The sequence below is a fragment of the Amblyomma americanum genome, chromosome 5, assembly GCF_052857255.1.
Source record: "Amblyomma americanum isolate KBUSLIRL-KWMA chromosome 5, ASM5285725v1, whole genome shotgun sequence".
In the NCBI taxonomy this organism is placed as follows: Eukaryota; Metazoa; Arthropoda; class Arachnida; order Ixodida; family Ixodidae; genus Amblyomma; species Amblyomma americanum.
This window is the reverse complement of record NC_135501.1, coordinates 173,726,382-173,738,969: the sequence shown is the minus strand read 5'-3', so window position 1 is coordinate 173,738,969 and position 12,588 is coordinate 173,726,382. Positions and strand designations below refer to the sequence as shown.

The 12,588-nt window shown below is 47.7% G+C and overlaps 1 protein-coding gene across 1 annotated transcript; it reads right to left on the bottom strand.

The window, feature by feature from the left end:
- Positions 1–3,515: 3,515 nt before the first annotated feature.
- On the bottom strand, positions 3,516–12,477 carry Arp2 (Actin-related protein 2). The gene is made up of 7 exons (XM_077665879.1): positions 12,323–12,477; positions 12,036–12,146; positions 9,654–9,942; positions 9,028–9,164; positions 8,541–8,690; positions 7,172–7,450; positions 3,516–5,097 (listed from the first exon to the last, which is right to left on the bottom strand). Exons 1-7 carry the CDS (start codon positions 12,368–12,370, stop codon positions 4,921–4,923), a joined length of 1,191 nt encoding a protein of 396 aa, XP_077522005.1. The 5' UTR covers positions 12,371–12,477; the 3' UTR covers positions 3,516–4,920.
- Between the last annotated feature and the right edge of the window lie 111 nt (positions 12,478–12,588).

The following is a 12,588-nucleotide window of genomic DNA, read 5'->3' as shown; positions in this document are numbered from 1 at the left end:
CAGAACTTTAAAGGGGCTGTGAAGGGGGCTGTAATAAAGTTGCGGGATGCCTGGGATATTGAAGCACGCCATTTAACAGTGTCCAGCAAGAATTTTTTTTAATGCACTTTGTAGAAGCTGAGTTATCTGTAGTTAAAATTTGAATTTCAGCGTCTTTGTGCCTTTCCTTTTCCTCTTGTCACATTTTGCACGCTGGAAGGTAGGCGCTGCTTCGCCGACCCCCCCCCCTCTCTGGGAGCGGAGCTTCCCGACCCGCCAGAGATAAGTGGCTTATTGGCCACGGTAGCTGCCCGACGTCTAAAAGAATCTAAACAATGGCCGCCTCACCTTGTCTACGCAGATGCGGGGGTGCGAGTATGAAAAAGTCGCCGGGAAGGGCTCGCCAACTTTGACGCGTGATTGTGGGTCGTCTGCGTCGTGTAGAAGAGTATAATTTGGCTCTGGTTTTCATGGCAACACAGTGCAGTTATTAAGTGAGTTAATGTTCTCTCCTCGGAAGGCTTTCAGAGCCCCTTTAATACACTACTGTGAAACCCCATTAATTTGAACTCCAAGAGGCCGGGAAAATGTCCGAATAACATCCGAAGATTGAATTACCGAACGGGCCCCAAAAAACTGGCAAGAACTGTTCACAATATAGTAAATTTATTTGGTGAAAGCTAGGGTGATGGTCGTTGCTTTTCTGCTAAAAACTGCATGGAGTCGACTATTGTGTCATTACTACATGCACACTGTCGGGAACGTCGAAGCAGAACTGCACCAGAACTGTAAAAGCCTCATGGTGCGGCGCGGCATCAGTGGAGCATTCATCGTAAGCAGCAACCTTTCGTGTGAAAAGGCTCCATCACATGAACAGCGAACGGCTCGTGACAGGGGCTCAGTTTCGGCACAATGGAAGTGCGGAAGAACAACATATGCAAGCAAAAGCAAGGTAAACGTGCCTGGGCATTTCCTAGGCAAGTTGCCAGCAATTTGCGTGGAGGATAATGCGTTGGCATGTGGGCTTCGATTTCCTGAGCAATTTGTGTTCAACTGAATTCATTTGAAGCAACGACGGTCTAAGTTTCGCTTTGACAGATTATTTATTTGTTTTCCAATTATTTAATTGCAATTCCAATTTTAATTCTTATGCAATTTTTTCATTCAATTCGAATTTTTTTTCAATGCATTGGCAGTTCTTTCACTCTTCCTAACCCCTCAGCTGCAGCGCACCTGTGCGCTCTGTGCTATCAAGGGCATTGCTTTACTCTGTGCTTCCTCCTTCATGCTATGTCCTCCTGTTCCTTATTCCGCTTCACTCCACTGTATATGGTCAGACAGACGCCGGGTTTTCGTTTGCATGGCCACTCTAATGCTCATGCATTAAAAAGACCACCGATGCGCCGATCATCCGAAATGGCGCGTAAATGTGCTCGGCTGGCTGGCCGATGCGTGTGCGAAGCTCGAAAAACCGAAACTATGCGGCCAGAGTATTTTTTGGCGACGCCTGCCATGGCAAGCGGGCCAAAGGTGGGCGGGCAACACAGCACAGTGCAGCCATTGCCAGAGGACGGCTGTTTGCACGACTGTGCCAGCCATACGTCGATACGAGAGAGAGTTCTTGTGCATATTAACTCTTGTGTTCCTGCTCACTGCTCACACGCAGTGGCCCCGTCAAAAAAAAAACGGTAAGCCAGCATATCTCTGCAGCTATGCTGAATCTTTCCATCATCTCCAGTCAGTCAATCATGAATTAATGTGCACCTTATGCCACAGACTTACACGGACCTTAGGTGTTCATGGCCATGCCAGCAGTCCAAACCACACTATGAGCCTTGTTTCTAGATTCCCAAATCAACAGGGGTTCAACCTATGTTTTACTATACCGGGTCCCAGGTTTTGACATTGTTCATGCTGTCTTCTTTCTCAAATAGCTGGCAACTTGGGAAAGCGTATCACTGGTCTCACAAATTCACAATTTCTTTGATGCATACCAGGCTTCCAGCACACTAGTATTCGCTTTCATTTGGCCTAACAAGCACTCGCAAAAGCGGCACTTATTGAGACCACGTGAGGGCAAGTGCTCCAGTAAACTGTTATGCACATGGCCAAAGGCTCACTCAGAAGCTTAGGACCAGCAGGTGCAGCAGCGCGCACCTTTATTAGACTTTGTACCCATGCCGGTTTTTAAATTTTCACATGAAAGACGTGCTTTTGGGAACTATAGGATTGCAGAGGTTTATGCTGCTTAGCAAAGGTGGCTGTCCCTGCAAAAGTTAGTTAATTTTTAAAGAGATGAGGTCTCCTAGGCAAATGAAGTCAACTAAGGGCTGTTGACAGTGATGTGACATAGGGTGCAGTATTTTCCACAACATTCTAGAGAGAAGCAAATTTTTTTTCTCGGACTGAATCTCTTGGGACACTCAAGATGGACCACTGTAAAGTGGCAGAATTTGAATTTCGTGTGCTTTCCGTTAGGACCGGCAAAAAAAACAAAATAGATGGTACAAATGTCACAAACACTTCAGCTGGCTGTTTATCAAGGTGATCTACACCTTCCACATTGACACTTATTTTTTCCCCCCCGAGGCCAATATTCAAAAGTTACCTAGTCCTTTGCAAAATCAAAAAATACTGCAATGAAGAGAGATAACTTCAAAAGCATCCAGTTGGTCCCACTTTTGGCTGGGATGGGGCACCCGGTAATATATGCGGGCAAGGGCTAAAACTAGTTTACCCTGTTTCAGCAACAATTGAGCCTTGTTTGTATAGAATACCGTATTGATTGATTTGTGCACTTTGTTTTAATTAAAGGGACACTGAGGAGAATTCTATCATTTTTTTTTGTTAGCAAGATCTGATACTTCGGCATTTCATGGCTTTGTTGCCGCTTGTCCGGGCGCGAAAGATGCATTTATTTCAAAGAAATTTGGATTCGAAGTTGAGAAAGTTTTTCCCGCCGCTCTGATTCAAACTCGAGAACTCTTATGACGACACAGAACGGAGTGACGTGAACGTGGCGTAAACGGAGACTCCATGATTTTTGGATGCTAGCGGTGCGGTGCACAACCTTCCTTTGCTAGCCTCAGAGATTCGTGGCTTCCACGAAGTAAGGAAAATTCCTCCATGGTGGCGCCTCTTGTCCTAGGAAGTCATCACGCTTGTACTTGCGAGATTGGCCTGTGGCAGCGACACCTGTATTTTGGTTCTTGCTATTTTCTACATTACAAGAGCTTTGTTTTCAGTAAGAGTGGCGTTTTTGTGATCAGGAGCTGCTATTCTATCGATACAAGCCAACTTCAATTTCTCCTCAGTGTCCCTTTAAGGCTTCAAAAAAAGGGCATGCAAATTACGCACACATTTTGTGAACACATCTAAAAAAAACTCTACAAAAGTCATAACCCGCCACACCGTATATTGCTGCCCATACACCGACCCCGAAAGCAGGCCAAAAAAAAAGCAGACTCCAAATATAAAGCTGACTGGGAGGCTGCCTGCTGTTTGTGAGCGACAAGAAAATGAGTCACACCTACCACTGGCCTGGAAGTGAATGTTTATTACAAAATAAAATGAACAATGCAAACATTCTTACGGAATTGTTCTTGTGAGCAAACATGATTCGTAAGTGCTCCAAGCAAAAAAAAAAAAATGGTCAAAAATAATATGCGGGAAAGAACGCTCTCCTCAGAATCACAACAGGGATCTTCGGGCAGCACACTGGTCTCTGCAAAACCGTCCACCAAAAATTGACAAAGGAATGAAAATGACCAGACATTATATTGGACAGGTGCTGCCCGCAACATCATACACTCGGAAGAATTGTGTGGCGCTAGTCGGTTATTGTTGCGGGTATTGTACAGTATAATACAAGTGGTGGAGTAATGTGCCCTGCTCGAAGGCAAGGGGGTGCTAAAAGAACAGGTGTATCGACAGAAAGTTCATTTGCCTGCAAATGTGACCAAACCCTACCTACATACACCCATGGCATCATTCAGTTCCTCGAAAGGGGGGCAGACGAGCGCTATGTACAATTACGAGTGATACGAGACTTAACCATGTGGGGTGGCAGGAAATTACCGGTCGGTATACCTAGGGTGCTACCACTCCAGCCACTCGACATAAAGCAGCGAATTTCATCTACGGAAGAAATCGAGGCTTAGAATTAATACTATACAGAAACAGGATTTTTACAGTGCAACGACGACGGCAGTGGCATCGCCACCATTGCACCGTCGACTTATATAAACAAACATAAAATGAAAGAAAAAAATCCGTGTATACTAGTAAAGTAGGCGACCAAGTGTTACTCTTGCCAAGTGGTGCCAGGGGAAAGTCAGACCGCGCACAAAGGTGTGCGCAGAACCAGACTGATCTGAACCGCAAACAGCTTTTTTTTCTCATTTGGATGTTCTCAAAATACCAAATGATAAAGCCACAACCATCATCACCTGTTTACCAATGCATAGCATCGGTCAATCCAAAGGCAGCCCATTCAAACTCGCTGCGCAATTAGGAATGCCAGACGACATAGTGCTTGATGATCGCACATTGTCAACGAATGAGGGTCTTGGTGCTTCGTGTAACACGAACGACCTTGGCAACTAGTGGAAAAGCAGAGAGGAATCTGCACGAGCCTTTGCACCAGCATTAGCGGGTGCGCAATTAATCACTTAATCTTCGCGGACTCCCCGTCACTGCCAACTCATCAATACTAGATCGCTCTGTCATGCACAAGTTGCAAATGACAGTCCTTAAAGACAGCCGCCACTTTTCCGCAAAGCGCACAGATTGCACAGTCCCCTCCGCTGTTCTGGAAATGGCCCGTGCGTGCTGGCTGTCGATGCTTCCAACGCAGTCTCTCTTAGACGCAGCGCAGCTCGACGCCAAAGCATGTGTCGCCAGATGCAAGCACTGTGGGAGCCCAGGCGTTGTTGGAGAGGGTTACATGATGGCGGCGCCAGGCAGCAGCTTGTCGAGGACACGCACGCCCTTCTCCTCATATTCCTGGCGGCTCATCCAGAACTTGGGGTTGTCCTTCATCACTTCGGCCAGGACGGAGCCTCCAATGAAGACCATGTCCTTGCGCCGGGGAGGGTCCTCGATACGGATCTTGAACTTCTGCTCGCAGGGCAGAGAAGGAAGAGAAGTCAGGAAAAAGAGATGCGGATGATTCCCAAGGACAGACATAACGCTTTTCTAAACACCCTAGGCTAACCTGCGTCGCATGGAATGCCATGACCTATTGTGATCACTGCACGCTAGAAACTTCCTACAGTGTCTTTACATGCACCGACCGTGAATTGTCTAGGGCACCACAACTGCATGAGCAGCCCAGTTGTGGCATTCAACACACCTTATACCCCTGTCACACGGGCACTTGTAAGGCCTTAGAAATTAAGGTCCTTTGCCCCAAAGGCGCGTGACGCGCATCTACACGGCAAAGCGTCGAGACCTTTGCGATAAAGGTCCGTAGCAATAAAGGCGGCCGTCAGCGACCTTAAAGTTGCTTAAAGGAGCAACCCAGACGGCAGCGCCAGCTAGCGAGCTCAAAGAATAAAAAAAATGACGCAATTTTTAGTCTTGAAACTGTAAAAAATATCTAATTTATCTTATTTAATGGTTAATTTTGCGTTACAGTGCACTTAACCGTAGAGGAGGCTATGACTAAAGACATCCACACTGCTAAGAAAGGACTTGAACGCTTTTCAGCAGCCGCATCGACACCCACGTGCTTGTGCATTCGCTTTGCTGTCTTTTCTTCGTTTGCTCTTTGTTGTGTGCGTGTTTTGAGTTTGCTTGTGTGCACAAAGACACAAGCAACAAAGCACGCTTCTCGAACACGACGAGGAGCCGAACGGAAAAGTGCACCCTACCGTGGTCGGACCAAGAACGACGAAAAAAAAAAAAATGTTTCAAAATATCCGTTTCTCACCGTCAGAACGCTCGTTTATTATCGTGATAGCTACTTTTTCTAACATAAATGAAAGCACTCTTAGCTGAAGTGCTACCGTCTGCTTTAATTTCATAATGTTACTAGCGCCGCTTCACACACAGCGGTGACTTTTGGCATTCACAGAGGCCGCGTTCTAGCTCCTTTGGATTTGCCGTGTAGCAGCGCCGCTGCTCCTTTTCGGGTTTTCTCCTTTAGTGCAATAAGACGACTTTACGGCAAAAACAGAGAAGAAGTCCCGTGTGACAGGGTTATTACACAGTGGATACGAAGGTGCGAGAATCTAACAGAAAGAACTCCTCATTCACAGGGCTGCTCTGGACATGCACCAAATGGTCCGGTGACACTACAGCATTCCAGCACCACTGGGTGGAATGCCTGTTTGTGTGTGCGCCCAACTGTAAACAGCCACACAGAAATGCACACCAACTGCCAATTTATGCAAGGAAGAGTGCAACGCAGCTAGAATAACCCGGCTACGCTTTCGACAACTGTGCAGCATGCAACAGCTAAATGGGCACCCGCCTGTCTTTTCAATAGAAAAAACAAATCAAGAGCTAAACATAAAACACCAGCTACTACTTTTAGCAATCCTCCCATTGGCCTCGCTTCAGCAAAAAAAAAAAGGCATTTTAAATTTTCAGGAACAAAAATATCTTCCACGGCAGCGCTAAAATAATTACTGCTCTTCCAGTTTTCAGCCCAATTTACTGCCTTCAGTGAAAGCCACTCAAGCGGCACATGCAACCCAGTGGCTTTTGTCATCTAAAAAAATTGGCGATGGTTTAGCTCTGGTAAAACCTGGAGTGACACAATAGCTACAGCTGGCTGAGTGGAACTTAGTCACGTGACCAACCACGTGATCAGCCACGGCGTCGCGCCGCCGGCAGATGCTCCGCACCACGTGAGCAACCACGTGACAGCGTGGTGGCGCACCACCACGGTGAAGGCTCGAAACGCTGCCGTAATGTAGCTATCGCTACAAAATTTCATAGAGTCTGGCAAGGGTGCAGCTTATTCTAGGTATGAACTCGGCACCTATCCAAGACAAAGGACAGAAGCTATACACAAAAACAACTTTGTGCACAGCTTCTCAACAACCATTTTCAGGTTGTGAATGGAGGGAACAGACTCCTGGGATACCATGCACTATCAATGAGCACCCCTCATCATCGCAGATCACCTTCCCTGTTTTGCACAAGCAGGAAAAATTAAGGGGGGGGGGGAAGCAAACAGACGCACCATGAGCTTCTCCGTGTCCCCCCGGAGCACGCGCTCCAGGTAGAGCTGCTTGATCTCGCGCTCAAGACGGCTCGGCAGACCCGGGTACATGGTCGAGCCCCCCGACAGGATGATGTACTTGTACAGCTTGGGCCGCACATCCATGGCCGCGCTCTGAATCGTCTGGAAGAGCAGCTCCGCGATGCCCAGCCCCTCCACGTTGATCAGGTGCGGCTGGAATAGGGCCTCGGGCGCCTCGAAGCGCTCCCCGCCCAGCTTGATGGTGCGGCCGTCTGGAAGCTGCATGCACGTGAAGCACAGTGAGAGGGGCCTGCAACCACGATAAGGCTTTCGAGCACCTATGCTGAGCTGGAATAATATAACAACTCTTGCCACTTGATTCTATTCCACTACTATCACCTGTCACGCCAACTAGCAGACCCTGTCAGTCAGTGGCGAGGGCATGGCGGCACCTCAGCCCATGACGGGCAAAAAAGAACAGAATTATGCAAGGAATCGCTATATTATCCCAGCCTTTTACTCTAGTCTCAGTTGGTCAGTACTTTAGTGGAGATGCCTCATTAGTAAAACTAGAGCCGACTATGAACTCTACTATCCTTTAGACTTCGCCTTGGTTTAACCCCATTCTTAAGAAACCTGCTCAGAGTGCAAGAATCGCGTAAACCTGTATTCTACCCGAAAACGGAGGGATGTACTGCACCAATGGAATGACACTAGTGTCAACAGTTGTCTAGCACAGCTGTGGCAGGGCAGCAACGATACAGTTGGATGCTGCTCATGTACAGTGAATGCAAAGAGCTACAACACACAGAAAGGCACGCGCTCCATTGCACGTACACTTGAGCACTGTTTCGCACTGTGCACAGCACTGGCTGGATGCACCAGTGGTTTTTCAAATGAAGGTCTACAGGCCCTGTGGCATCCTCAGAAAGTATCAACTAAGGCCGCCAAAGAAGCTCTTGCTTTTCAAAGACTCCTCCAACTTCTCTCCACTGGACAAGGCCCAAAGGAGCAACGAGCGTTAAGCCCACCAGAGAGGCCGACAATGCATATTTGTGGACATTTTTATGCTTCAAGGTACTTGAAGAACAGCATTTCAATTGTTTAATGTTGTAGTGTAGAACCACAACACACACAAACTAAGGAAAGGTATTCCTTGCGCTACTGTACTGCAGAAATTCAGCATTCCTTGTGTTGCTTTCTAGCTAAACCCATAAAACCTGTTCAACTGGTTGCATATTCTTTGTAGTTGCATAAAACCTCCAGCAAAGGGGGGCTCTAGGCATTCCAAAGGCTAGAAACCATTCGCCAGCAAGATCAGCGCTGGTCGCTACAACCGCAAAAGGAGAAAAATGCACGGAACACTCACTGTGTACGACTCCACCAGGAAGGTAGTTTCCAGGGCGAGCTTCTGCTCCTGTTCCACGTTGTAGCTCACATAGCAGAGCTTCTCCTTGATCATGCGCACTGTCTCGAAGTCGGCGGAATGGTTGAACACATAGCCACGCAGCAACAGCAGCTGCCAGAAAAAGAAAAGACCCACACTCAAGCAAAACCTTCACTTTCCTGCACTATCTGAGCAACAGACACTCTGACAAAACTACATCACTGCCTGCAGATAACATACACAGACACCACAGAGCACGAGCTTCACCCAAAACACAACACTATCAGTGGCAAAGAGGCACAGCACACCACACACTGTCACATTTTATATTGCATCCTGCCACACTTGCTGAATCGCGGCTAAGTAAAAAAAAAACGGTTTTCTTTGGTTTGTCGTAAGATTCCTTGCAGGGTGCAAGCTAGTAGGTACGCTACCTGAACTCGTTACTTCAGAGAGAATGAAATGGTACCTTGATGAGATACCGTGTGATGTCTCGGCCAGCAATGTCCAGTCTCCGTGTCAGGTGATTCAGGGCAAAGCCCTCGAATACTGGGCAGATGTGGGTGACACCATCACCTGAGTCCACAACCACACCTGTGTAAAGGCCTGCAAAAAAAAATTAATAATAGTAAATAGATAAGTTAACAATGCACTACCTATTACATTCAATAATGGATTAAAGAAACAAAGAGAAGACTACTAGTGACAACATTCACATATTCTGCCATTTGTGCAAAGCGAATTTTTTTTCCCGAGAACAAATTTTGAAGTGCAACCCACTGAGGTAGCACCTCGAACCGCAACAAATGTCCAAGATTCCGGTAACTTCTGCATAAAAAACTCCGACATCTCTGCCTTCAATCATTTCCCTGCCCTCGAAGCACTGCTAGAAAGCCGGAGAGTGCAAGGAACGGCAATGTGCTCATGATTCACACACATCACTCACTACAACACACCTTTTATTATTCCAGCAATGGCAACTCTGGGATCGTGCGCAGATATAACGCAATGAAACTGGCCAGTCTGACACAGCAATGAGATGGGGAACGAGGAACACCAGCAGTTTCAAGCAGTACTTGAGAAAGAAGCACGAACCCTGCGCATATAGCGTAAGCACTGCCTGGATGGCGATGTAGGCGCTGTCAAACTGGTACTTCTCGAACATGACTTCGATCATACGCTCGCGGTTCTTGAGCGGGTTCATGGGCGGCTCCGTGAGAAGCACCTTGCACTCGCGTGGGTCGATGGCCAGCTTCTGCTCGCCAAACGTGTAGTCCCACACCAGGCACATGTCGTCCCAGTTGCGGACTATGCCGTTCTCCATGGGGTATTCCACCTCCAGCATGGAGCGCAGCTTGGACGCCTCGTCACCCACCATCACATCCTGCAACAGAGAGAGGCTGTAGCACAAGGTCCACGCGCCACAGCAACTGTACACAGGCAATCGCAAGTTTAATTGCACCAATCAACACTGCGTGGCAACTTCTTTAAAGGGTACCCGTAAAAAGCAGAAGCTGGTGAAGAGCAATTCGTGCAGCAAGGTATTGTTTTCAAGCAAGTTAAACGAATTCTACAGCTAAGGCCAGCCACCAACCAGCACTGTGAAATGCAAGTAGAAGCAAAGAATCAGAGTGAACCGAAAAACTTCTGGATTTGCCAAGCAAAACCATAAAAAAAAAATCGTCCTTATTAATGCCCAGTTCGGTGTCCTTTTTGTTGTCCTAATGTTTACTTTTACAAGTTCATGGCGGCTGCATAGATGGATAACACAGTGCAAGCACTGGAGAGGGTTCTCTCACAGCTGCCGCCGTCACCGTTCAATCATGTTCTAAGTGGCATTTATAGCATTATCAGATGCTTTACATTCGCTAAACACTCACACATTCAGGGTTAGGATACTGCCGACAAAATGCCATTTCTGTGCAAAATTTGGGCTCAAACAATTCACCCCTTAAACTGTGAGAAGCATTCAATGATGCATGTAAAATAGCGGAAAACACTGTACACTCGAAAGTAAAGGCTGGACAGCCGTCACCACAGCTGAGTTGGTAGAGAACCGTAGCATACAGTGGACGTGGGTTTGGATCCCACTAGTGGCATATAGTTGTTTTTTCGTTTACATTCTAATAAATTATTTTAGCTGGTCAGCAGTGCATGCCAAGCTTCGTCAATTACAGGTACCCACAAATAAACAAGAAAATGAGCAACAATACGGACGGAGGCAATTATGTTACTGTGGACTCCCCCCTCCTCACCTAAACAAAACTCCAACGCAGTCTGTGTTTACATGCCGTCTGATGATGTACCAGCAATGCAGAATGGCACACAAATGCAAAATGCAACACTCAAGGCCCCACAAGACTCAGTTTTATCTCATAAACATGAGCACAGCCCATTCACTGCAAAAATCCGCCTAATGTTTACGCTTGGTTTCGAATGCTCACAAATCCATGGTACATTTTACAAGTGTGCACGAGAAAATAAAAGAACCCTTCGTGCAATGCAATCATTCCCTTTGTCTCACATGCAGATGAAAGGAAAACAAGCAACTCCAGAGGTAACCAGAGACAAGCAGTGACGAGGAGACTCGTGCAGTCAAGGGCCGCTGGCTCCAGCAGTAAGCAAGCCAAGCATAACAAAGTATGCAGATCACCAAGCCCTCCCCCTTACACCAACGTAAGAGGCTCAAAGTCAGTCAGGCAGAAATGGAGACGCCGCTTCAAATGCTGCAGCAAACTGCTCATCAAAGTGTCGTTTCCCGCTTATTGCATGCAGCCAATTAGCGCACTCGCTCGTTCAAACACGGTATAACAAGTTTATGAACATGCAGCACACTACTATCGCAAACTCCCGGTTGCGACTACTACGGAAGGCGTTTATATATATGACAGCACAAACATCGTCGATTGCCGGTCGGCGGATACACAGACATCGGCACAATACCACACGAAATGACACTCGCGGCTTTCCCTTCGTCATAGTGCACAAGAATGCATCGCAGTCGCTGCAAGGTGCCGGAAAGACAGGTGCGGGCGTCTTATCAGAGAGAAAAAGTCACATAATCTCGGTGCGATGACTAGCGTACGACTCTTGCGATACAGTACTCACGTATGTCTCGGTCGTTGCGTCCTATGCAGCGTGAACGTGAGAGAGAAGTTATTTATAAAACTGAACGAACAACATACTCGTCGAGAGCTTAGGCGGGCCGAACTCTAACGCTCCCAAAGTGAGAAACCCTGCAGCTGCATCGGAACCCCCCAGAGAGTCGAGTGACATCACCGGAAACTACCCCGCAAAGACCGCTCCCTAAACTCGATAGCGGTCTTCAATGCACAGTTCGCGTATGCGCAGTCGGACGACACCCACATCTGGACTCGCAACATTCGTGCCACACTGACGGCGGTCGCGAACAGCGTTCAGTTACGGATTGGGAGTCAGTTCGACTAGTCCGCATTTGTTTCGAAACAAGTGACTCACCTTAATTTCGATGTCACCTATCTTGTGGGCGGCTCGTAGAATCGGCCTCCCGACGAGCGACGGGAATCGGAAGGCCGGGAAATTGGATCCCGCGTAACCACATTTGACAAACTGCAAAGCGTAAACACACGGGTGAGGCAACGGGGCCGGGCCGTCACCATCTTGGGCCGGCAGCAGCAGCAGCAAGCGGTTGGTAGTACACCGGCCTCTTGACAATCACAGGGCCATCGGCGATCGCCGAGCGCCCTAGGACCCAAAATACCGGCTCCGCCGTGTAGAGCACTTACCCCCGTTCCGTTGTCGCAAACAATAACTTTTTTACCTTGGCTATCCATAACGATTATTGGGGACAGAAAAACTTATCGCTAGCTAGACATTCAGACGCATATAGATTACACCGACATTCGCCGCTCTCCGCCCTACCATCACCGGAAGCCACACAGACCGGAAGTTTCGTTTGGCACGAGAAGGACGGTTGGGGCGGGGCTCGTCGTAGCCTGCGGTTACGTTACGCAGATGGCGCCACATGTTGCGCGCCCAATTTCAAGTTTTC

Coding starts and splice junctions, on each gene's coding strand:
- Arp2 (XM_077665879.1), bottom strand. CDS start 12,370: ATGGATAGCCAAGGTAAAAAAGTTATTGTTTGCGACAACGGAACGGGG. Junction 12,147..12,322: donor TTTGCGACAACGGAACGGGG/GTAAGTGCTCTA, acceptor TACGCTTTGCAG/TTTGTCAAATGTGGTTACGC. Junction 9,943..12,035: donor TAGGTGACATCGAAATTAAG/GTGAGTCACTTG, acceptor TCTCTGTTGCAG/GATGTGATGGTGGGTGACGA.